General features: G+C 37.6%; 1 protein-coding gene across 1 annotated transcript in view; it reads left to right on the forward strand.

Annotated features, from left to right (window-relative positions):
* CHN1 (chimerin 1) overlaps positions 1 to 24,226 on the forward strand; it is a 227,407-nt gene that overhangs the window by 190,424 nt on the left and 12,757 nt on the right. Inside the window, exons 10-13 of the mRNA XM_036876945.2 lie at positions 8,271 to 8,355; positions 17,743 to 17,916; positions 18,634 to 18,711; positions 22,061 to 22,198. Coding sequence (XP_036732840.1) covers positions 8,271 to 8,355; positions 17,743 to 17,916; positions 18,634 to 18,711; positions 22,061 to 22,198 — 475 coding nt within the window. The remainder of the gene's footprint in view (positions 1 to 8,270; positions 8,356 to 17,742; positions 17,917 to 18,633; positions 18,712 to 22,060; positions 22,199 to 24,226) is intronic.

The following is a 24,226-nucleotide window of genomic DNA, read 5'->3' on the forward strand; positions in this document are numbered from 1 at the left end:
ACCCAATCATATTGATAGTTATGTTAAATGGAAATGGCCCAAACACTCCACTAAGGCAGAGGTTGTCATATTGGATAAAAAAGGAAGATCCAACTATACGGTATTCACAAAAACCCACTTTTATATGGAGACCCAGAAAGGTAAAAAGAAAAAGATTTGCCATGCATATACAAATTGAAAGAAAATTAGAGTAGCTATATTTATATTAAACAGTTTTCTGAACAAGGAATTTTTGGGGGAGCAAAACATAAAATTCATCAAGAGGACATAATTTAAAACTATTTGCACCTAATAGCAGAGGTTCAGAATATATAAAGTAACTGAACTGAAAAGTGAAATAGACAAATCCACAGTTACACATGGAGATCTCCACATTCGTCTCAATGATAGAATAGACAAATACAGAATAGCAAATTAGTAAGGATGTAGAAGACTTTGAACAGCAGTCAGTATTAACCAGTTTGACATAATTGATAACATTTCTATTCAGCAACAGTTGAGTGTATGTACCAAGTGTACATGGATGATTCACCAAGATAGACAATATTCTGGGCCATAAAACAAGTGTCAATAATGTAAAAAGATTGAAATCAAGCAAAGCATATCCTTTTACCACAAAAATTAAATTCAGAATCAATAACATACTAAAAAAGTTCCCACATATTTAAACAATTTACTGCTAAACAACTCAAGGATTAAGGAAGATATCACAAGGGACATCAGAAAGTATTTTGAACTGAATGAAAAGAAAAATACAACATATCAAAAAACAATGGAGTGTGGAATCTATCCCATTAAAATCTTATTTTAGGAAATGAAAAAAAGGTCTTAAATCAGTGAGCCAAGCTTCCACTTGAAGAAACTAGAAAAAGACGATCCAATTAAACCAAGTAACATAAGGAAGGAAATATGAAAGATAAGAGCAGCCATCAATGGAATAGAAGAAGAACAGCAGAGAAAATCTTTTACTACAGCTTTAAAAAGGGTTTTAACTATATAATTCAATCATTTCTTGTGCATTTTAGCCAAACCTTTTTGCTGGTATACTATAATAATACTTCCATTCATAATGTAATGTGTATTAACAGTAAACTTCTTTAGAGGCCATTTTTACAACCAAGCCAAAAAGAAATTGAAGCCTGGCTGTCTGGAAGTATTAATATTAGTTGAGACTTGATTTTGAGGAATTGTGGGTTATAACGTAGATGGGTCCGAGGGGTTTCTTTTGTCTCTCTGTTTTCAGTTTGCCTATGTGTAAAGTGGATACAGAGATGATCTGTCACTTAGCTGTGAATTGTACAGCGGTTTTTGATACACAACCAAGTTGATTTATTTTCCTATTATACATCATTTCAAAGTACTGATTCACTGTTGATTTTTTTTTTACTACTAATATTTGAATGCAATATACTTATTCATCCAAGTTATGAAATCCAACTTTCAAAGTAGAAATGTTTTAAGCTGTGGCATTTGACATTTTTAAACTTTAACCATGATTCAGTTTAGAGGTAAAGTTTGCATTAGAGCTTCTAAGAAAAGAATTTTTTAAAAATTTCCTTCTGAAACTTCAAAGTCCAAACATTAAAATTATAGGTTTTCTAATACTTGAAACACCCATATTTTGAAATGGGAAGTATTTTTGAATTAATAATTACATTTATTATTATACAATGTGTACCTTGTGATATAAAAATAAATAAAGGGAATGCCTTGAGAACTTTGATGTTTACACCTCCTGATTCCTGTTTCAAATTGATGGCTAAGGGTAAGGGGGCACTCTTGCAGCTTAGAACAGAACATTGACACCAGAACCTGTGTTTCTGTTCTAACAGTACATGGTAGTGTATGATTCTTAGGAAATTCACTTTGTACCCCATTAACTCAGCTGTACTTGTAGAGCTGTTTCTCCCTGACTGGGACTGTGTTCGTTTGTGAGGTGGGCCAGCACGGTGTCCGTACTGCCGCGTAACCATAACCAAACCTCTGTGTGCTACAGACCTTTCCCCAAGTATCTTAAGGCCACAAGTAGTTTTGACCAGATTTAACTAAATAACAAGGCAAGAAGGGATTACCTTTATAATAAATATACTTCTTTTTTAAGTATCTCCTCCCCACTTTTTTTTATAAAAAACCCCTACAAAATTTCATGTACTTGTTGCTAATAAGAATAGCCAATTTATGTATTCTTTTCTCATGACTTAATAGCGTAAGTCAGAGTACTTTAAATGAAGTGGTGAAATTAGGACCAAAATTCTAAATTTCAAATCTTTTGGATCAAAATTAAGCTATCTTGGTGAGACAAAAATAGGTTACTTAAAAGAGTACATTCTGGTTACCCTAAAGATAAAAATGGTAAAAAAAAAAAAAAAAAAAAAGTGGGGGTGGGGTGGGGAGAAGAAGCCTTTGCTGCCCAGCTGCCTGCCTGCCTGCCTACATTCCTTCAGTTTGGTTTGTTCATCTGTTCCCTCCCCTCATCGCTCAGTTCCGTACTGGAGCACTGCTTCGTCATAGCCTCCCAGATGAAGAGCAGCAGCTGAAATGTCATTCCCACCTTCCGTAGCTAAATTTCATTTCCCCTAATGTTCTTCTTGCCTCCGACCTAGTTTACCTTTGCAGCAGGCTTGGCAGGCATGCTCCGTCGCTGTTTGCATTCATGCTTATTTCTAGAGATAGTGTTACAGCTTTGAGGGGATAATGAAGATAGGCTGAATTTTTCTTTATCTTCCCATAGCATGGATTTCTTTTCCATTATTTCTTTTACTGACATTAACTACAGGTGTAAATCTCAGAAACCTGATGAGAAGAAGACATCCTCGTTTTCTGACGGAAGCCAGAGTTTTGGTCAGTGTACTTGTAGGCCTACTTGAGAATGGCTTCAGTTTTTACCTAGGTCAGTGCCCAGGAAACACGTCCCTTGGCCTGTGCCGCATGGCCCCCCAGAAGACCACCCACTTCCCTGCCTGTGTGTCCTTTGCTTCTCATGACACACTCTGTTGGGGTCCATTAATTAGTCCAATCTTTGATCTCTGTTTTCAAAGTGGTTAATGTGAAAGGAGTTGTTCACAATGAAAAGCGGTCTCAAAGTCATCTTTTTTCCAGCTGCAAAAGAGGAGAGGTTTTCAAAACCATTTTTAATGCCATTTGCTATGCCTTTTGTTTACGAATAATTCATGCTGTATTACTCTGTCACTTCCATTTGTCAAGACGTACCAGAAGCTTTGGAGGTGGCTGAGAAAAAATACATGCAGCCCAGCTTACAAAGTTGCTTTTCTCAGGGCTGTCCCTGATCTCACTAATACTGTTATATACTGAAGTAATTGTTCTTTTGTATTTTCTTACCACAACACTTTCCCCAAAGGAGTCTTTTTTTTTCATCAAGTGATTTGTTTAAATAACTCTAAGGAGGAAATGGTGCTGTTTATAAAGGTTTGGGTCAGTTTCCCACTTTGGAAAGCCAGTGTATGTCATTAAGGTCATACAGTAAACAGAAACTGACATGCCTTCTTCTTGTAAGAAACAGTAACTAGGGATGAGAAGATGTCCTAGAATAAAGTAAGGTGCTACTGATCCTCATCTGTCACAAGACCACCCATCAGCCTCAACTGTGGGAAACACAGCCAAGAACCCAGAAGTTTATTTTTTTTAAAAAAGGGTCTTTAAGAGTAAGATAGATGACACATTTTCTTGATTTACATGCAGTGCTAGCTAAGGGCTCTTACTAGACCTTCTCCTCCACAACTTAAAGTTAGTGACTGGCAAAGGGAGTAAGGAAGGAGAAAGAGCTGACAGCCTTGGAGAACAAGAGGAGACCGGAAAACTAGAACATGTACTTCTGAAAACAAAAGTCTAAGGCCATTTAGTCTAAAAATCCTATAAAGAAAAAAAACAACACATGGAATATGTCACTTAATGAATGTCTGTTGTAAAGACATCAATAATTTTGATTCCCTGAAGGCTGACCAGCTGCAGATCTCTGGGGGGTATTGACTACATTACAGGGCATTGCAAGCAAAAGTCACTCTGTTATAATCTAGGGCTTCAGACTCTGGCTCCCAGATCCCACCCTAGTTCATTCTTAGCATCCTCCCAAGCAGAGAGAATCCCCAACATGCACATTTCGACTTTCAGTTATCCTATTTTGAAGGCCCATTACATTCTGATTTCATCTTTTTAAGACAGGTAATATCAAAATACACCCATATTAGTAAACAGCTACCCACATGAGTCAGTGCCCTAGAGTCTTGTGGGCAGGGACGGCACCCTGCTTCCATCGTCCTATATCAAGCAAGACCCCAAAGAGCTATTTCTAAGCTGTATAATTTATGCAGTTTATTTTAAGATATCTTTTTCTCAATCAGTAAAATATGTGATATAAACACTGATTATGTAAAACTGTGTAAAAAATAAAACATTTAGATAAAGTTCAGATACACCTCCATCACCCCTCTACAAAGAAAGTATTCTTTTCTTTAATGCACTTGATTCTGTTCCTGTATGACATTAGTATCATCTAGGAGGGACACTTGCTTTCAAGTCCAGCAGCCCTTCTCAGAATTTCTGGCATTCCTATTCCCTGCTTTCCCCAGTGTCCCCATTTGCTTAGTAACAGAGCTTCCCTCCTTCGTGCAGAGACTATAGACTATGAATTCTCTTAGCTTTCTGGCCTCTAGCCCCCACCACTCCTGCACAGCCATCCTCTCCTCTCTTACCCTTTTCCAACGAAGGGAAGGAGAAATGTAGTTGTTTTCTTATTCAAAGCGGATCCTCTGCCCTGGACCCCATCTCTATCCGAATCCTTCAGGAACCTTCCACCATCAGTTGCCTCCTCTTTCCAGAAATCTTCAGTAACCCTCCCCTCCACTGGTCCCCTCCCACCTCCCTTCCAGATTTATTCCTCTATTTTTGTTCCCTCTGTTAATGTCAGCTTCCCCTAGTCACCAGGCCCCAAATCCTAAGTTAGCCCAGATTCCTCCTCTCTCCTTTGCCTCTGGTTCAGTTAGTTACCAAGCATAACGACTGCCTCCTGAATAACTCTTCTGTCCCTTTCTCTCCATCACCACTGCCCAAGTTCAGATTCATGTCATACAACACGTGGACTTCTGCCAGAGCATCCTCCTGAGTCTGTCTGATTCCAGCCTTGCCTGCTTCGCTGTGTTGCTCTCCTTAAAAATCTTTGGTGGCCCGGCATTGCCCACTGGGCAAATTATAAATCTGTAGGCATTGAAAAGGCCATGCCTGCCTTGCTATCTCCTGCCATGCCAGTCTTCCCAGCCCCACCCACACTAAACATCCTTACAGTTCTCTGACCATCCCATTAGCTGGTGCGTGCCATGCACCTTTGCTTTCCGTGGGACGACCTTTCCTTATGCCACCTTGCCCCAAAATACACCGTCCGTTCTGCCCCACAGGTCACCTGGCTGGCCCTGCACAGAAGGCTCAGCTCTTGGCTTGCATCTAAGCCTGAGCAGGGCCCTTCCCCCAGCTTCCGTCACACTTTTCAGACACGTACATATTGTAGAGCATTTTCACACTGCATTCAATGGGAAAAACCTACAGTGAATTCTTTGGGCCAATATCCACTTTATCTTCATATGTGTTATCACTTAATAAATGTTTATGAATGAATACAAATAATGAAGTGTCGGTTTTGATGACCTCTAGGGGAATAAAAAAGACTACGATAGTCGATTTTTGTGAACACGATCCAGTGTCAGTCATAGAGGTCACAAAATGAATGAAATTTAAGGAATTTAGTTATAAAAATTCAGAAGGGAATCCAGTTAAACCCTATTATACAAACAGAAGTTTAATAGGCTTCTGGTGCTTCAGTGCCTGTTTCTTGAACAGTTTCCTGGAGAGCTATATAAGCTACCTCCTAAGTGGTTCAAAACACAAAACACCACCAGCTCCAAATGGCTCAGGATGCCTTTATAAAAAAGATGTCCAAGAAAGAAATTTACAAATAATTTACCAAAGATTGCTTTCTGAAATACATGGGTGATCCCTTAATTAGGGATCTGCTAGATATCTAATTAATATTATTAATAATTATTATTATACAATATTAATATATTAATATTATTATTATTTATTTATTAATAATATTGGGCCTGCTCAGACAGTTCCTATATGATCATGAAGAAATGTCCCAAGACTTTAAAAATGCCACATTCACTACTGCTTTTGTAAAGGTGAGGAAAGGAGTTGGTTCTGTCATAACACCTCAATACTCGGTGCTGTTTGCCAAGTGCCCTGTTTGTTTAAATTATCTGTTTCACCCCCTCTACTCTGCTTTGGCTCTCCCAGTATACCTTTGAGACGCTTTATCATGAGATAACTGGCAAGTCCAAAACTGGGACTTCCTCCACACTTGTAGTCCATTTTTATTAACCTTACCAATTTAAGTGATACTAGACTGTCCTGAGATTTGGCCACCTATAAGCCAGTTTGTATCCCAAACACTTTCCCTACAGATAACTTCACAATTCTATAGCTATTACATGGTTATATAACTTTCTAAAATTTGAGTCAGTGCTATCTCACTCCCCTCAGAGTAAAGCAAGATGGCATACTTTATCTAGTTTTATTCACTCAGAGGAACATAGACAAATACAAAGACATCAGACTGAATGTTGATTTTGGGCTCTGCTTAAGGAACTCCAGGAAATGCTTTCAGTTCACAAGCTCTGCAAAGCATTAACAATCCAGAAGCAGCTGTGTCTGCATTCCTAATGCCTTTTCATAAAAGATAGAAGAGATTATGGCCACCTTTTCAAAATCAACACTGTTGTTTTCTATTCAAGCTCACCTGGCAGCAGCAGAGTCATAAGCACACACCTACTGAGGATGGGCTCTGGGTTATCCATTCCATGGATGTGGATATTTTACATGGATATTTTAGCCAATAATAGTAGTTTGAATTCTGATATACCATATTTCACTGATTCAAATATGTACTTTTTTTTTCATTTTAACATCTCTGAAATTGGGATTTATCTCATAATCGATAGTTTGTCATAATTAGCATGGTTTTTCTACATTGAATATATGTGTCTTATATTCAGTATAAGTCTACATTCAGTAGCATCTTAAATTTGAAGAAATTACATATATATGTGTATATATATACACACACATACATATATATCTTAAAATTATTTACTTGGTTTCTAAAACTTATTCAATACACAAATAGATCACTAGTAAAAATGACAGTCTTAGCTCTGAATTTCACTATTTACAGTAGCTGTGTTAGCAGTTACTTATGTTAGAAACGGTCATCACACTTGGTGCTTTTCACTTTCTTGTATCACTGTTTCCTGGAGGAGGAAATCATATACCTAAGAAATTATCTCAAGCAAATGTGATTTGATAACAGATCAGTGACATCCTTGTTCCCGCCTCCTTTTAACTTATTACTTGGGTGCATTTTCAGCCAATGTTTGCTCAGAAATACTAAAATTACTTAATATTCAAGTTTCTCCTTTTGTCCTTTAATTTTTGAGGTTTGGATTAGTTGCTTCTCTATTCTACCAATTTTTTTTTAAATCTGTGTTAAGCTAGAATGCCTTCCCTTTCCTGTACATAAAAGTCTGTAGGTATCTTAATGTCTGGACCCCTTCTTTGGCAGTTGCTTTCCTAGGGATCAAATGCAGTAAAACCTTTATGAGCTGGAATGATTAGTGAATAATTAACTATACTCAAACAGGGTTTTTCATTAACTGTAGCTTCTGCAATTTCTAAAAAATATTCATTCTCTTTGCTAACATAGTAAGTATCAAATGGTTTTAAACAGAAATTGGCCCTTTGGATGATTCAGTTGTGACCAATCGCTAAGTTACACCTGCGGCCTCTGTAGTCCTAACTGGTCACAGAAGACAGAAGGTGGCATCTGATAAAATCCTTTAGCACCTGGACCTACCCTATATTGCTCCTTCCCCTTCCTCATGCCATAGCACTCAGAAAATGCCAGAATATTGGCTAACAGCTGCTTACAGGTTGGAGGGACCAGTCGGGAAAAAATGCCACCATAGAAATTGTTTTCAAAAGTAAATCGTGGAATATTATTTATCACCATTTCTAAAACAAACAGGGAATCAAGCTCTGAAAGAAATTTTAACTCTCAGTTCCACTCAACCAAGGTTGTTCTTAAATGTAACCATATGGTGCCTTTTAGTATTAACAATGGCTTGTACGTTCCTGCGTGGACAGAAGCCATCTCCTCACTCATGTGTTTCCCCTCTGGCCACTTTGTCACTACTCTCTTTCAGGTCCACACATTCAGAGGGCCACACTGGTGTGAGTACTGTGCCAACTTCATGTGGGGCCTCATTGCTCAAGGAGTGAAGTGTGCAGGTAAGAGCTCTTTCGTCTTTTGGCTTTATTGAGTAAGTTACGAAGTTATAAGTAGATTTGCTGTTATGTACATGCAATGGGCTGGATCCTGGTTTGCTTTTTTACACACGTACAATATAGGCTAAGTTCTCAGGCAGCCACTTAAGAAATTGATGTTTTATCTGCCCTTAACCTTCCTGTACTTAAATGGGCAGCAGACTAGGTGTCTGATATTAGTCCATTAAAAAAAAAGTCAAGTTGTTGAGAAAGTCTGATAAAAGGAGATAAAAGTAAGACAGTTATATTTAACTCTTGCCTTTGATGTTGTAGTAACTAAACTTACAAAAATGATTTTTTTAAAAGCAGTATATAGAGACCTATGATTGTTGTCTTGGAAACTGAATTTTTAAAGATAACTTGTTAAGCTGGATTGTCTTTACTAAATTTGTGAAATCAGATTGAAGCATTAAAAACCTGTGAATTTGTCTTCAAAGATGATTATCAAACTGAAACACCACCTAGTCACTAATATTTTTTGTGACATTTTGAAATTTTGAGTATACCAAATCCTTTTTGTAAAATATGACCATAGTATTTTTAGATAAAAATTTAGAAACTTTTAAGATTTACACATAAGCAAATAATCAACTCAGGAATTCATTGAAATGCTTTATGAAATAAGTAGTTTTCACATTGTATGAAATATATTTGTATAGAACAATTATAATGAGTACTGGCCATTTATTCAAACTACTCTAAATTCTGGTATAGGCTTAAAATAATCATTTAAATTTGAAATCTGTAGTGGTTAGTCATATAAGTTTCTTTCTGTCATAAATTATAAAATCAAAAAATACATTTCTGCATCTTTTAATATGAAGCTTAACACTCAAGATGTATACCAAGAGTAAAGTATTTTAAAATGTTAACTAGTAATTCTGTCAAATTTATCACTATAAAAATCCACATATCTTTTGTGGCATGATTTTTAATAGAATATTTTTTGTTGTCAATTCTGTGCAGAAGCTTCTGGGGTTTGTTTTTTGTTTCTGAGTCATATTTTCTTTGACTAGCAGAGTGCAGTAGGCATTGCATGTGAATGTTCCTGGCCACCCTTCTTTCAGGCTTTGCCCCTGAGCCTCCCTAAGGCATGACAAGCAGCCAGCATACATGACTAGCCAAATCTGTTCAAGGACTGTCCCGCCACGGGGAGCAATCAGATTTCCCCACACGTCCACTCTGAACTGTGCAGAGGAGCCCATCAAGCTGTTTCTCTAGAGGGCTGAGAGCCCCGTTTGCAAGCCTCTGTCCACAGAGTAAATGAGGACGATGTTAATGTTCTGACCGGTGGTAACCCAGAATCCGGATAACAACTGTCATCAGGAAGACTACGGTTGAGCCTTTAAGCTGGAGGAGAACACAGTGGAACATAATGTTGAAAAAGTTCATGTAAGACCGTCTACATTATTATGGTTTTTCACAGGCAAATGGAGTCCTCTTTCCAAAGCACAAAACCCCTACTCACCGAATGATGGTCTCAGTAAGCCTGCTTGGCCTTTGTGAAATAGCCTTGACCAGCTGAGACTCGGCAGCAGTTTCTTAAATATCTTATGACTGTCACTCACTTAAAAGCTTTTCTTTTACTGGAGTAATGATGTATATCATTTATGTTTTTAAAAAGTGAAGGCCATCTACATAAGAATTCTGAACTAGCTATAACAGAAGATCAGTACAACACATGTGAACAATCTTTGGCAATATGCTACAATCCCAAATCACATTTGGAAGAAATGTTTTGGAACATATATGATAGACTATGAAATAAAATGATTCATCCCATCCCAGCCTCCCATACTAATAGCCTTCCCTTGTGAGTAAACAGCAGGAATGAAAGAAAAGTGTAGAGATTTTTCATTTTACATCATGTCCTTTAAAGTAATATATTATGTGTGACTTGAACCCTATTGATGTGTAATAAAGAACAAGTCAACCCATTTTTTTTTAATGTGGAAGGTTGGTATTTGAATTAGTTGTTTTCTGTGACAACTAATTACATTTGGATTGGCAGTAGGATTCTTAGATCTGAAGTGGCTCATCCTGACCTTTGAGCCGTCTGCTTTATCTAAACAGAATGCAAAGAATTAAGAATTTAGAGAGAGACAACTAATTGTGGTAGGCTGAACAGTGGCTCTCCAAAGATGCCTACTTCCGAATGCCTGGGACCTGTGAATATGTTACTTTTCATGGCAAAAGTGACTCTGATCAGGTTAAGGATTTTGAGAAGGGATGAGTACCCTGGGTTGTGAGGGTGGGCCCAGTGCTATCACAATCACAGTAATAAAAGGGAGGCAGGAGAGGCAGAGGCAGAGAAAAAATGTAAGGACAGAGCAGAGGTCAGAGGAGTGAAAAGATGCCATGCTCCTGGCTTTGAAGGTGGAGGAAGGGGACCCTAAGCCAAGGAATGCAGGCCGCCTCTCTCAGCTAGGAAAGGCCAGGAGAGGAAGAGATCCTCCTCTAACGCCTCCAAAAGAAACGCAGCCTGCTCACACCTTCATTTCAGCCCAGTGACATGGATTTGGGACCTGTGAGCTCCAGAACTCTAAGATGATGAACTCTTGTTGTTTTAAGCCACTAAGTTTGTGGCTATTTGTTACAGCAACAATATGAAATCAATACACACGCCCTGTAAGCATTAAAGAAATTACTTCCAAAGGAGAATGGCAGGCTTAGTGCCTGTCAGAAGAAAAAGCATTTATCTGCCTTAGATTCCTGAGACAGTTTGCTTTGTTCTGGTTTCTTTTTTCAAAAATCCACCAAGACAGAAGAGAGCTTGTCAGGAAGTTTCAAAGGAATGTTAGCCAAAAGCAGCAATTTTGTATCCACCACCACTCCTTTTTCTTTTTGCAATATTTGTAAAGTGCTGGGTGGTGTTCTAGTCATCAGACTGGCAGAGTCACTGTAGGAACCATAGGGAATCCGGCTGACAGGCAAGCAGGGCCTGCAGGACTGAACGCTCCCGGCAGGACTGAACGCTCCCGGCCTGCTGCTGAGCACTCCACAGCCCGCGAGGACAGCTGGGGGGTGGGAGGTATCACTGTGAGAACGCCAGTCATCGCAGGCGTGATCTTCTCAAACCCCGCCCACAAGGCTCCATGAGGCGTCATCTCACCTGCCACGTCCCTGACTCTAGCTGTTTTTAAAGTGACTAAAATGATGTCGCAAGGGAACGTCTAACTGCAGCTTCGGCGAGGTTCTCCTCCTGCTAACTGATGCGCGGACTGGATGGCCTTCAGAAGTGAAGTTCAAAAGGTCATTGTTCAGATAGTTTTCCAAACCATTTTTCTTTTCTTTATGAAATGCTAGCTTATTGGTTAATCTAGTTTTAATATATATTATATATATATGTTATATAATCATAAAGATTTCCAAATATCCCTCCCACCAAAAGGCCGTTCATTATTCTACCAGCATTTCTGAATTGTTTTCATTTTAGCTTTACTAGAATATTCTAAGAAATTAAGCCCAATAATAATTGTTGTAAGACCTAACTTAGTATTGGTTGTTTATTAAAGTGACTTCATTTTTCCAGTGCATCATTTTCATTGCTGCCACCCCCCCCAAAAGGAAATAGCAGATTTTTCCTAATAATGAAATATATTTATTGCTTCAAGTATATAAGCATTTGACTTTTAGGTTGAAGAAGTGGAAGTAATATCTTTTATTAATAACTGCTTTAATTGACTGTATCTAAAAAGTTATGTTTGTCCTTGTAAGCCAGTGAGAAGTTGGGTCAGACTTGCTTAAAATTTGCATGTAGCCCCTTTTAACTGAAAGCAGTATTCATAAATATCTCAAAGAACAAGGCATTCTTCTTAATTTTGCTTGTGAAAGCAATGACCTCTGATGCATGTTAGAAATGGGCTGTTCCACCTTCTCCCGGGCGGGGCAGCTAAGAGAGGTGATTAAAGGGAAAATGTTTATTTGCAATTATTTAAAATATAAACACTTGTAGAAAAGAATGAATAACGTTTTTTCAAAGTACACATTAATATTGCCCTTAATCCAATCAATAGACTAAGTAATATCAGCTATTTATTTCAAAAAAATAGGTTTCAGTGCTTTCTAGATATAAGCATGCAAGTTTCTTAAAAGAAATCAAGCCCCAGAAATTCTGAGTAGCCTGAAGTTAGACTAAGTAATAGAAATATTTTATTAAAGAATAGAGTAAAATGTGATTTGAATTTTTCATTCCTCCTTTCCTACGTTTATTCTATGCTTATTAACTTGAAGAATTGGGAGGGAGAAATATGGTTTAATAGTAACAAAAAAAAAACCCTACCAAACCAAGAGATGCAACAAATGAAATGATCTTTTATGGACTTTTTTCTTTCATTTATAGTGTAGAGCGTCCCTGGGAGAAATGGAACTATATAGGAGTTATATGTCTTTAATAAATAAGTATGAAAACCAAATAAAGTCTTAATGACAAACTGAAATATTGATATACTGTTCTTCTCTGAAGCAGCAATTTTCAGAGCAAGCTCAGAGCTGGTATATTGCACTGTGAAATAAGGATATAAAGATGCTTTATTTTAATGACTTTGCCCTGTCCTTTGGTCTTGTAAAGGACTTTATATCCAATTCTGCCAAAATTTGGCTTTTAAAGTTTGTTCCTTAAGTTGAAAGAATACATTGTCCTGTAGTTTAATCTCACTCAAACGGAAGGAATGTCAGTTTTGAAAACATTTCCCTCTTCCTTCAGTACCTAAACCTGAGCTCAGTCATCACTTTATCTCATTTTCACTGAGTCACAATTAAACTCGGGAGCCTGCTGATGTTTAAAATGGGAGATAACTCTAAATATTCAAAGGAGAGAAGTTAAAATTAATATCAGACTATACCATTCAGATGTTTTGATTTTATGTGGATGCATCAAAATTTTACTGATTTGCTACTGGGTTTCCATTACAGTTAAGAAAGAATATGACAAAAAAATATATAATGTGGAAGTTTTAACAATGCTTTTTAAAAGTCCTTGCCAAATCACATATAGATCTCTATAACAGTAAAATATAGCAGTGTCTTTTAAACTCAAGTATATGCAACAAATAACAAGTATAACATACATCATTGAATAAGAAGTTGAAAATAAAAAATTCATCTTCAACAGCTAAAGAGTAACTCAAGGTGCATGGTGTACTCCTGGTGAAGAGTGGTATATATCACTCAGTGGTAAGAGCACAGGCAGAGAATCAGGAAGCCAAAGTTTAAATCTCAGTTCTACCACTTTCTGGCTGAGTAGGTTGAGCGAGTCATTGAGCTCTCTGCCTCACTGTCTTTGTTGATGTAATAAGGACATGGGGACAGGTTGTTACCAACAGCCCTTTCCATCTGGATCTGTGACTTCCTTGTACACATTTAAAGCATGGGCACATCAACATTATTATTAGATTATGATGCTTTCATGATTTTTATGCCTTTAAAATACTATGTAAGAGTTTTTCTGGTTCTGGACAAGATGAATAAATATGTTTTGTTTTATTCCTTACAATAGTAATAACAAAAGAAAATACGTACATCAGCTATCAGAAGACTCTGGAAGTTGGGGAAAAGAAGGAAGCCTGACTAGGGATCTCGGGACTCAAGGAACCCAGCATGAGTTTCCTGGAAGTGTTCTGGGATTTGCTTCTTTTAACCTTCTATGTTCACACTAGGCACTAGAGATGCCCTCAAACGATAAATGCCAACAGGCAGACAAAAAATATTCCCAAAAGAAGCCTGCTGTTCCTAGCCAAAGCCCTGGGAAAAGGGCAGCCCAGCTAGACAGAAATCTTGTAGCCATACCTACTGCTCTCCAGGTGAACCCCCGTGAGAGCTACATTCCTCCCCCCATCCATGGGTGCCAGCCCCTCGGTGGGTGCTGCAGCGGCAGTCTGGGAGGGACCCTGATTCCACCTGACTCTGCAGTAACAAGGGTGCACTGCCCTCCTGTGCATCTGGAGCCTGTCTTCCATCACTGTCTTGCAGGAAGAAAGTGGTACCCTTCCTTGGCTGAGCCAGCGGCTGGGATCCTGACTTCCATTCCGACCCTATAGTAGAAGCAGCACACTCTCAGCCCGAGTGTATGAGCAGAGCCCTGTTCTCATCCCTGGCCTGCAAATGAGGCAGCTGATCATAATTTTGCCTTCCATGCACACAGCATTCCTCCTTAACCAGGTTGTGGGTGAACCCTGACTTCCATCTCCACCCTGCAGTAACTAGGAGGTGGCCCTTTGCCTTCCCCGAATGTGGGGATAGAGTCCTGTCATTTGGGTAACATACAGATAGGGTAGGCAAAATAGCACTGCAGTAGCATTACCGAGGCTTTGTAAACTAGGTTGACATTTGAAGCACAGGCTAGAAAAGTGAGCCAGGATGTGCATGCTAAATCTAAACAGGTTAACTACTTGTTTACTTAAAGATTGAAGATTTCAATAGGAAGCAGAGTCTTGTAACCCTCAAAATATCCAGACAGTTCAAAATTACGGTTGGTAGCAAGAACCAGGAAAGTCTCAGCTCAGATGGAAAAAGACAACAGATGCTAATATTGAGATGACTTAGATGTTAGGATTATCAGACAAGGAAAGCATCTGCAATAAAAATGCTCCAACATGCAATTATAAATACTCTTGAAACAAATGAAAAAATACTAGAAATAAAGTGATAAAAAATAAATGTTAATAAATATGATTTTACCTATGAATTGAAATAAATAAATGGAAATTTTAGAACTGAAAAATTTATTAACAGATAAACTCACCAGATGGGCTCAGTAGCAGAATGGAGATGATGGAGGCAGGAATCTGTGAACTTAAATTATCCAATTCAAAAAATACAGAGATACATAAAGTTTAAAAAGTGAACTAAGCCTCAGAGACCTGTAGGTCAATAACAAAAGATTTAACATTTGTGTTGGTGGGGCCCAAGAGAAGATAAAGAGATGCAAAAACTCTTTGAGAAAATAGTAGCTGAAAATTCCCCATATTTGGTAAAAGCAGTCAGAAAAATTACATATTTACTTGGAGATAGTTTTATGTAAATGAAGTGGATTAAGAACAGTGTAGATGAGGAAGCTTATATACCTGCAGTCACCCAAGTCCTTTCAGGACCTGCACTCACACATGCATTATCAATTCTGACAAACACAGAATTGGCCTAGAATTCAACTTAGCTTCTGACTGTAAGCCGATTATGACGATGCCATATAATGAATCCTGGGGCACTATGTAGGAAGGACCTCTCAGAATGTTTTATTCTTCTAAATAATAAAAAGAACATGGTCATGCTAAACGCTTAGAATTTACTATGTGTAAGCACTTTACATATATTAATATTAAAGCCTTACATGACCTTAATAGTAGGTTGATAACAGTAGAACCTAATAGTAGATAAAGAAAATCTCTTTCCCATTTTACATACTGAGGCAAAGAAAAGTTAGGTAACTCACTCAAAATTGCATAGTTAATAGACTGTGGACCTGAACTCCAAGTTATAGAAGTTATATAAAATATTAAAATGTCCAGGGGAAGCAAGGTCTTTTAAGTGGATATTTTGCATTGATTTGCCTTACAACTGAGTTAGAAGTGGTGCCTGTTTCTAATGTAGACATAAAGAGGAATTGGGGCATTGGATCATGTAGTCACCTGGATATTATTTAACTGTACAGAATGGTTTTGTGTCATTTCTTCAGGTACTATATATAGATCAAGCAATTTGCTCTGAAAGCCTTTATGTTCAAGGAAGAAGCTGTTATTCTTTGTGATGACAACCTCTGGACACTTAGCACTAACCATGCCCTCTCCAGTGCCGCTCACTTACACGCGTGCAAGGATTCAACTTCCCTCTACACCTCACCCATCTTTGCACGTGGGAGGTGCTCAGTACATATGAATTCCTACCTTAGAGTCACCACAGGCCTTAAGTTCTTACTTCAAGTTGAGTGTCTATATAATGAAAACAATTCTATTTATACGTTTTGGCTAATTTTCTTAGTCTCAGTTAATTGTTACTACCATCTATAGCTAGATCGCAGCTTTACCAGAAGTTATGATGACGATGATCGCCAGCATTTGTCTAACATTATATAATATGCAAAGCACCTTGAATGCATTGGCTCATTAATTCTCATAACAATTTTGCAAGATAAATGTTATACTCCCCTTTCTGCCAAAACAGCAAGCAAAACTGGAGCTTGCCCGAGGACCACAGACAGTGGTCATGGTGTCATGATTTTCAAATTGGTTCCATTAAGACCTGGCTATAAACTGTATGTACACCACCTGTATCAGATTTACAAGAGGTCAGCATCAAGTTTTCATGAACTTAGAAACAAATGGGTTATGGTTTTAAAAACATAATGACATTTATTTTAGTTATTCAGCTGTGGTTTATTACTCTTCAATCTAATTTAGCAAGATATTTGTAGCCTTCTCTATCGCTTCCAAAGTTCAACGTGCTCTTCTTGTTGAAAATAAAATATCTCAAAATATTAACTAGAAAATATTTGGATTCTGACATTTTGGAAGTTAGAACCCAGTAAAATTACAGAGCAAAGGGATAACTGCAGTAGAGGTAATGTATAGGTGTTAAAATTGTGGACTGTAGAATCATCCGTAGGCTTGAATCTCAGCTCTAATATATACTAAATGCATGACCTTGGGTAAATTACAAAACCAGTTACTATGTGCTTAGTTTCATCAGGTTTATAAAATGAGAAGAGTACTAGTACCTATTTCATGGAGTTTTGTGAACTTAAATGAAATAATAAATGTAAAGCACTTGGAATAGTGCATGGCATTAATAAGGTGGCAATAATAGTAGTAACAAATACTAGTCATTTTAGGCTACTAAGTGAATTGCATATTTATTATTTTATCTATATATGATACAAAGATTAAGAAAAGATATAAATATGAGCAGCACCATTTTAAGAGGGCCCTGGGATGCTCTTTCTTGTGGAGGTCCAGTTCTACCTCATATCAGATGTATTAAAATGCAAGTGTAGCCCACATGGAGTGTAATTTTTATGTAACTTGAAAGAAGTGGATACGTTTTTAGTTGGCTAGTTGGCCTAATATTACATTTTATAGACATTTATTTAAAACATTAAGTTGGTTAGTTTGGTTTGGGTTGGCATTCTCCCGAGATGGTAGAGCAAGTAAATGATGAAGCATAAACTAGAATTCTGGTCTTCTGACTAAAAACCAAAATTTTCTAAGAGAAAGGATGGGGAAAGTTTTCCCTTCTGCAGGAACTGCTAGAAGCAAATCCCCTTCAGCTGTAGTGTCTTTTGCTAAAATAAACACTCCAGAATGCTCACAATTCTGAAAACAATAATGAATCTTTCCTTTCCTTTTTTTCTTTTTTCAGATTGTGGTTTGAATGTTCATAAGCAGTGTTCCAAGATGGTTCCAAACGACTGTAAGCCAGACTTGAAACATGTCAAAAAAGTGTACAGCTGTGACCTCACAACACTTGTAAAAGCTCATATCACTAAGCGGCCAATGGTGGTGGACATGTGCATCAGGGAAATTGAATCTAGAGGTGAGGCATTTCCAGTGCAGTTCAGAGCACTCATAATTCGCCATGAATGTGAGTCCTAATGCCATTATGGGTGCCTTGCTGCACACCTGGTTGTCCTGTGTAAAATTAGGGGGATGATTTCAGATGTCAAATGACCTGAAATCTCTGAACTGAATTAATTTAACAAGTAATAAACCAGCTTTGATTTTAAAGTACATTTAACCAGTTATAGGAAATATAAAAATGTGTTTATAGATGATGCTTCAGATCTGTAATAGTTGACATATAGATACCAATTCACTTTTCAGTTTTTGTATTTTTCTTAGGTTGAAGAAGCAAAGGTGTAAATGCTTTATTAAAACTATCCTAGGCCAAACACCAGAGCTGCGCCCTCATTATTATTTCCCACTTGGGAAAAACTTAGTTTCTGTTATGTAAAGGAATTTAGGGTGTTAAGTGGGATGATGAATTATTTCCCTTAAGACTCAATATATTTGATCTAATTAGACATAGTGATGAGGTAAATTACAAATATCCGGGTGACAGTAGGTCCAAGTTAAAGAACTGTGAGTGAAAGGGTTTTCTTTTAGAAAAGTGTAAAGGGCTTTCCAAATAAGTATATTTCATCATTCTTTCTGACCTAGAACTTCCCCAGCCTGAAATATGGAAAGAAGTTAAAATTTGAAGAGAAGTCATGATTCCAAACAAATTAATTAGATCCTTGCTTTATTTTTATAGGCCTTAACTCTGAAGGGCTATACCGAGTATCAGGATTCAGTGACCTAATTGAAGATGTCAAGATGGCTTTTGACAGAGGTTTGTTCTTCAGCATGTCCATTACCTTGGGAAAGGCACCATTTCTTATGTTATTCTTTGAATTATTTTTCTAAGTCATTGATGATTATTATATAAAAATGACTTAGCTTATAATTTTTTATTATTTCTTTTTCAGTTGTAAGTAATAAACTGTTAAATTTCAGGGCAAGAAAGAAATTTAACTATATTACCAGTATTTGAGTATCCAAGGCTGGTGTGTGTTCACCAAAATATATACAGCAATTAAATTTACCAAAAATCATGGAGAAAACAAGTGTGGGAGAATCTCAGTCATTACAGATCCCAGATTTCCTAGGTTTGAGTTGGCCCACCTAACTCTGCCTGTCATCTGTGCATCCTCATCACCGTCTTTGAGTCAAGAGGAAATAATAAAAACATATGCTGGTACAGCAAGGGTCCATGGGAATATCAAAGCAAATAAAAACCCTCAAGCCTCACCCTGGGAGAGCCCTCATCTGGCTGAGGAGTCAGAAGCCGAAAATAATGAAACAATCAGGGAACAAAAAAATGTTACAGAATGCTGCATTACAGCCCTATTTAGAATGTAGTGTCTGAACACCAAATTCCAGAATGTGTTTATATTATTTTTGAATAATTGGAAAAGAATATAGAGATTCCTATCAAGAATCAGATCTTAAAAGAACCAGTTGAATAATAATACAATGAGTCCCACAGTATTACTCTTTTAGGTTCCTAGCTTTTTAAAATCTGTTTTCTGTTGATTCACTAACTCGAACATATTTAACAGCTACTCTGTGCCAGGTACCCTAGATACAGCAATTAACCATGTACACTTGCTCCTTGTACTCATGAAGGGCTCCCATTAAGTAATAATCACACAGTGGTTATTGTTTTGACTAAATGCTATAAAAGAGAATAATTAACAACTGGAGAACTTAACCTAGTCTGTCAGGGTTGGGAGATGATAATGCACATCAGAAGAGGCTTTCCCAAAGAAGCATTTGTGCATTTATGCTACAGCTTAAAGAATGACTAGGAACTGGCCGTGTATTGGTTAAGAAGCAAAGAAACAGAAGACTCTGTGCAAAGGCCCTGAGGCTGTCCTTGTCAAACCACTGAAAGGTGCTGTGGCTTAGAGAGTAATACAGGAAAGGAGAGTGGACTGAGATAGAATGAATACAATATCTTAGCATAGAGAAAACTACCTGAATGATAGAAGGCTCCAAAACCAAACTCCAAATTCTGTTCAACCCGTCATGTAACTAAACTGTAAGAATGGTGACTTTATTTTCACAAACCAAAAATTGGATGTGTATAATGAGACAGGATTTTTGAAATCTGGACCCTCATAGAAAAATGACTTACAGATACTGGATACAAGAGCCATGTGGCAGGAGAAAATAACATTTACTTCTTTTTTTTAACTTCCATTCCTTTTTCCTGAGGAAAAATTTTGACAGTGGTACAATTTTCCTTTGTCATTCCTCTGCCTTCCTTTGCACTCTGCTCCCACCCTCTCCAGGTCCTTAGGCACTCAGCACCCGTGCGCTTCCCTAAGGTCCCCCAGTGAGGCGATCTGCATTGCCTTTTCCTTCCAGAAAATAGTCTATTTCTACTGCCACTGCATGTGATTTCAACCCAAGTGCGAAAAGTCCAAGACGGGTGATCTAATTCACAACTTGAACGTAAATGTCTGACAGGCCAAAGTAAGAAGAAAAAAAAAAAAAAGACTTGGCTGCTTCTGGTTTCCAGACAGCCTACTTTCCACCCTTGTTGTGATAGTGTACTTATTTTGCTTAATAAACACCTGTTGTTTAAAACTGTCCTAAAATTTTAAAAAGTAGACTTACGTAGTCTGAGGTTTACCGAAAATCTGAGCAGAAAGTACAGAGTCCATGTAACCCTTCCCTTCCTTACGCCACCCACAGTTAACCCTGTCAACATCCTGCATTAGTACAGTACATTTGTTACAATGATGAACCAACGTTGATACATTATTATTAACTAAAGTCAACAGTTTACATTAAAGTTCACTTTTTATGTTGTACAGTTCTGTGGGTTTTGTCAAATGCATAATGTCATGTACAGTGTCATCTAGAACTTTCACTACCATAAAAATCCCTGTGTTCCCCTATTCTTTCTTCCCTTCCTCCTCCTGAGCCCCTGGCAACCACTGACCTTTTAGCAGACTCCACAGTTTTGCCTTTTCCATAATGTCATAGAGTTGTAATAGCTTTTTCAAACTGTTTTCTTTTACTTAGCAGTATGCATTTAAAGTTCCTCCATGTCTTCATGGCTTGATAACTCATTTCTTTTTATTGCCGGATAATATTTCTTTCTCTGGATGTACCACAGTTTATCTGTTTACCAATTAAAGGACATCTTGATTGTTTCCAAGTTTTTGGCAATTATGGCTAAAGCTGCTATAAACATTTATGTACAGGTTTTTGTATGGATATAAGTTTTCAGCTCCCTTGGGTAAAGACCTAAGGTCTTGTGTGACTGATGGTTAACAAGAATATGTTTAGCTTTGTGAGAAACTACCTGTTTTCCAAAGTGGCTGCTCCATTTTGCATTCTCACCAACAACGAATGAGGGTTCCTCTGGCTCCTCATCCTCACCAGCATCTGTTGTTATCAGTGTTGTGTAATTCAGCCATTTTAAGAGCTGTGTAGGGAAGAGGCTGCTTTTTAACTGATAGAAATCTGTCACAAGCCAAATGGAATGAAAGAACGCTAGTATAAGATCTAGTAGACACTAATTAAATCATTAGTAGATGAAAATGCTGGTAATTGAGCAAAGTACTAAATGCAGAAGAATGCAAAGGGGGCCACTCTGAAGGAAAGACAGCTTTGCTTGAGAGCCTTAGGGCCCAGCACCTCCAAAGTATTCCTCTATTTTATAATTTTTGTCATTATTTTAACACTCAAGTTTATTTGTTCTGCTCCTTTACTTCTCATTACCTCCCCTCCACCCAGGGCTCAGGCAAGATCCAAACATATGTGTAACCTAGTGTAAATCAAAGGTGGCCTTTTGCAATTTGGGAGTGTCTCTAGCAATGCCACATTATTCCCCTAGGAATTCACAAGTTCTTACGAAATTTAAAAATATTTCTGTTGACCTCAGTCATCTCCTACTTCTCTCCTACTAGGTTTTGTAATTCTCCATAATTAAACATGGAAAAATCCGTAACTGCAGAATAGAAAATTTGAAAAAGTAGATTTTATTTTTCACAGAAAATTGATTTGTATGTATCAGCACACTTAAGTTTGATATTAAAACCTGAGACATTGCTAATCTTTAAAAACTGTATACAAAAATGTGAATCCATATATTTACTTACTGTTTCTTTTAACGTCCTTCAAAGATGGTGAGAAAGCAGATATTTCTGTGAACATGTATGAAGATATCAACATTATCACTGGTGCACTGAAACTGTACTTCAGGGATTTACCAATTCCGCTCATCACATATGACGCCTACCCTAAGTTTATAGAGTCGGCCAGTAAGTATGCAGACGCCCATTACACATCGTCACCTGACAGATGGCTGCTCCTCCACGATCACTGCTCCTGTTTTTCTGCTGAGTACTTTGAGTGTATTTGATACAATATTTCCCCCTAGCCTCTCTCCATGGTTAATACACTCACAAGAATTTTGAGCTCTTCTCTAACAGAAGTTTTTTATGATTTCTGTCATCAGAAGTTTCTTTGTAATATGCTAACCCTCATGTTCTAAAATAAAGCTTATACCAGTGCTCCTTAGATATTGGCCAACACTTTTGTAAAATAAAATAAAAATTAATAACTAGAAAAATAAAATTGGAAAAGATCAATAATTTTTTATTAGATTCAGAATAAAAATTACTCTGTCACAGTGCTATAAAAGTTTTGTAATTCTTATCTCGGTTTCCATCCTTACCCTGTGACAGACCGTGAACAGGCAGTCTGCACACTGGCAGTGGTCCGTGGGTCGTACTTTAAGGAGCACTGTTTTAGATCAAGATGTTATTTTCAAAGTTCTGGTTGAGATGAAAATGAGAACAAGTTAAAGGCTTATTTGCCAGATTTTATTTATGGTGCAAATCTCATACCTGTAATTCACACTTCATTTTTTTAAGTAAGAGAATTCGAAACACTTTTAAGTGTTAGCATTACCATTTTTTAGAAAAGATAGGCTATTTCTGTCATTTGCTTCTTTCTCTTAAAAACCATATGCTGTCTTGATCTTTAAATAATAATACCATTTCCTCCGTAACACTGATTTGAGTTTTGACTTTGAAATTTCATGAAATACAACTTTATTGTCATTTTTAGTTTCCTCTTTAGAGCTTTTGTTAAGAATTTTTATGGTTACTTCCATGAAGCCCGGATTTCTTTTGGGTCAGCTCAGCTCTCATGTAGAGGACAGCCATGAGAATTACCCTGATTTTTACAAGTTTTCCCATTAGGAGCCTAAAAGACTCTAGGTTTCTTCCATAAGATGTTTTTTTTTTTCTGCTTTCCTTCCTTCCTCCCTCCCTCCCTCCCTCCCCTCCCCTCCCTCCCCTTCCCTTCCCTTTCTTTCATTTTTTACTAAGGTATGATTGATATACACTCTTACAAAGGTTTCACATGAAAAAACAATGTGGTTACTACATTTACCCATATTATCACGTCCCCACCCATACCCCAATGCAGTCACTGTCCATCAGTGCAGCAAGTTGCCAGAGATCCACTTCTCTGTGCTACACTGTTCTCCCCGTGATCCCCCACACCATGTGTACTAAACATAATACCCCTCAGTCCCCTTCTTCCGCCCTCCCCATCTACCCTCCCACACCCCTTTCCTTTGGTAACCACTAGTTCCTTCTTGGAGTTTGTGAGTCTGCTGCTATTTTGTTCCTTCAGTTTTGCTTCACTGTTATACTCTACAAATGAGGGAAATCATTTGGCATTTGTCTTTCTCCATGTGGCTCATTTCACTGAGCATAATACCCTCTAGCTCCATCCATGTTGTTGCAAATGGTAGTATTTCTTTTCTTCTTATGGCTGAATAATATTCCATTGTGTGTATGTACCACATCTTCTTTATCCATTCATCTACTGATGGACACTTAGGTTGCTTCCATATCTTGGCTATTATGAAAAGTGCTGTGATAAACATAGGGGGTGCATATGTCTTTTTTAATCTGAGAAGTTGTATTCTTTTCCAAGGAGTGGGGTTCCAGGGTCAAATGGTATTTCTATTTTTAGTTTTTTGAGGAACCTCCATATTGCTTTCCAGAGTGGTTGAACTAGCTTACATTTCCATCAGCAATGTAGAAGGGTTCCCCTTTCTCCGCATCCTCGCCATCATTTGTTGTTCTTAGTCTTTTCGATGCTGACCATCCTAACTGGTGTGAGGTGATATCTCATTGTGGTTTTAATTTGCATTTCTCTGATGATTAGCAACATGGAGCATCTTTTCATGTGCTTGTTGGCCATCTGAATTTCTTCTTTGGAGAAATGTCTCTTCATATCCTCTGCTCATTTGTTAATCAGGTTATTTGCTT

This window comes from Manis pentadactyla, chromosome 6 (genome assembly GCF_030020395.1).
Source record: "Manis pentadactyla isolate mManPen7 chromosome 6, mManPen7.hap1, whole genome shotgun sequence".
Classification (NCBI taxonomy): domain Eukaryota; kingdom Metazoa; phylum Chordata; class Mammalia; order Pholidota; family Manidae; genus Manis; species Manis pentadactyla.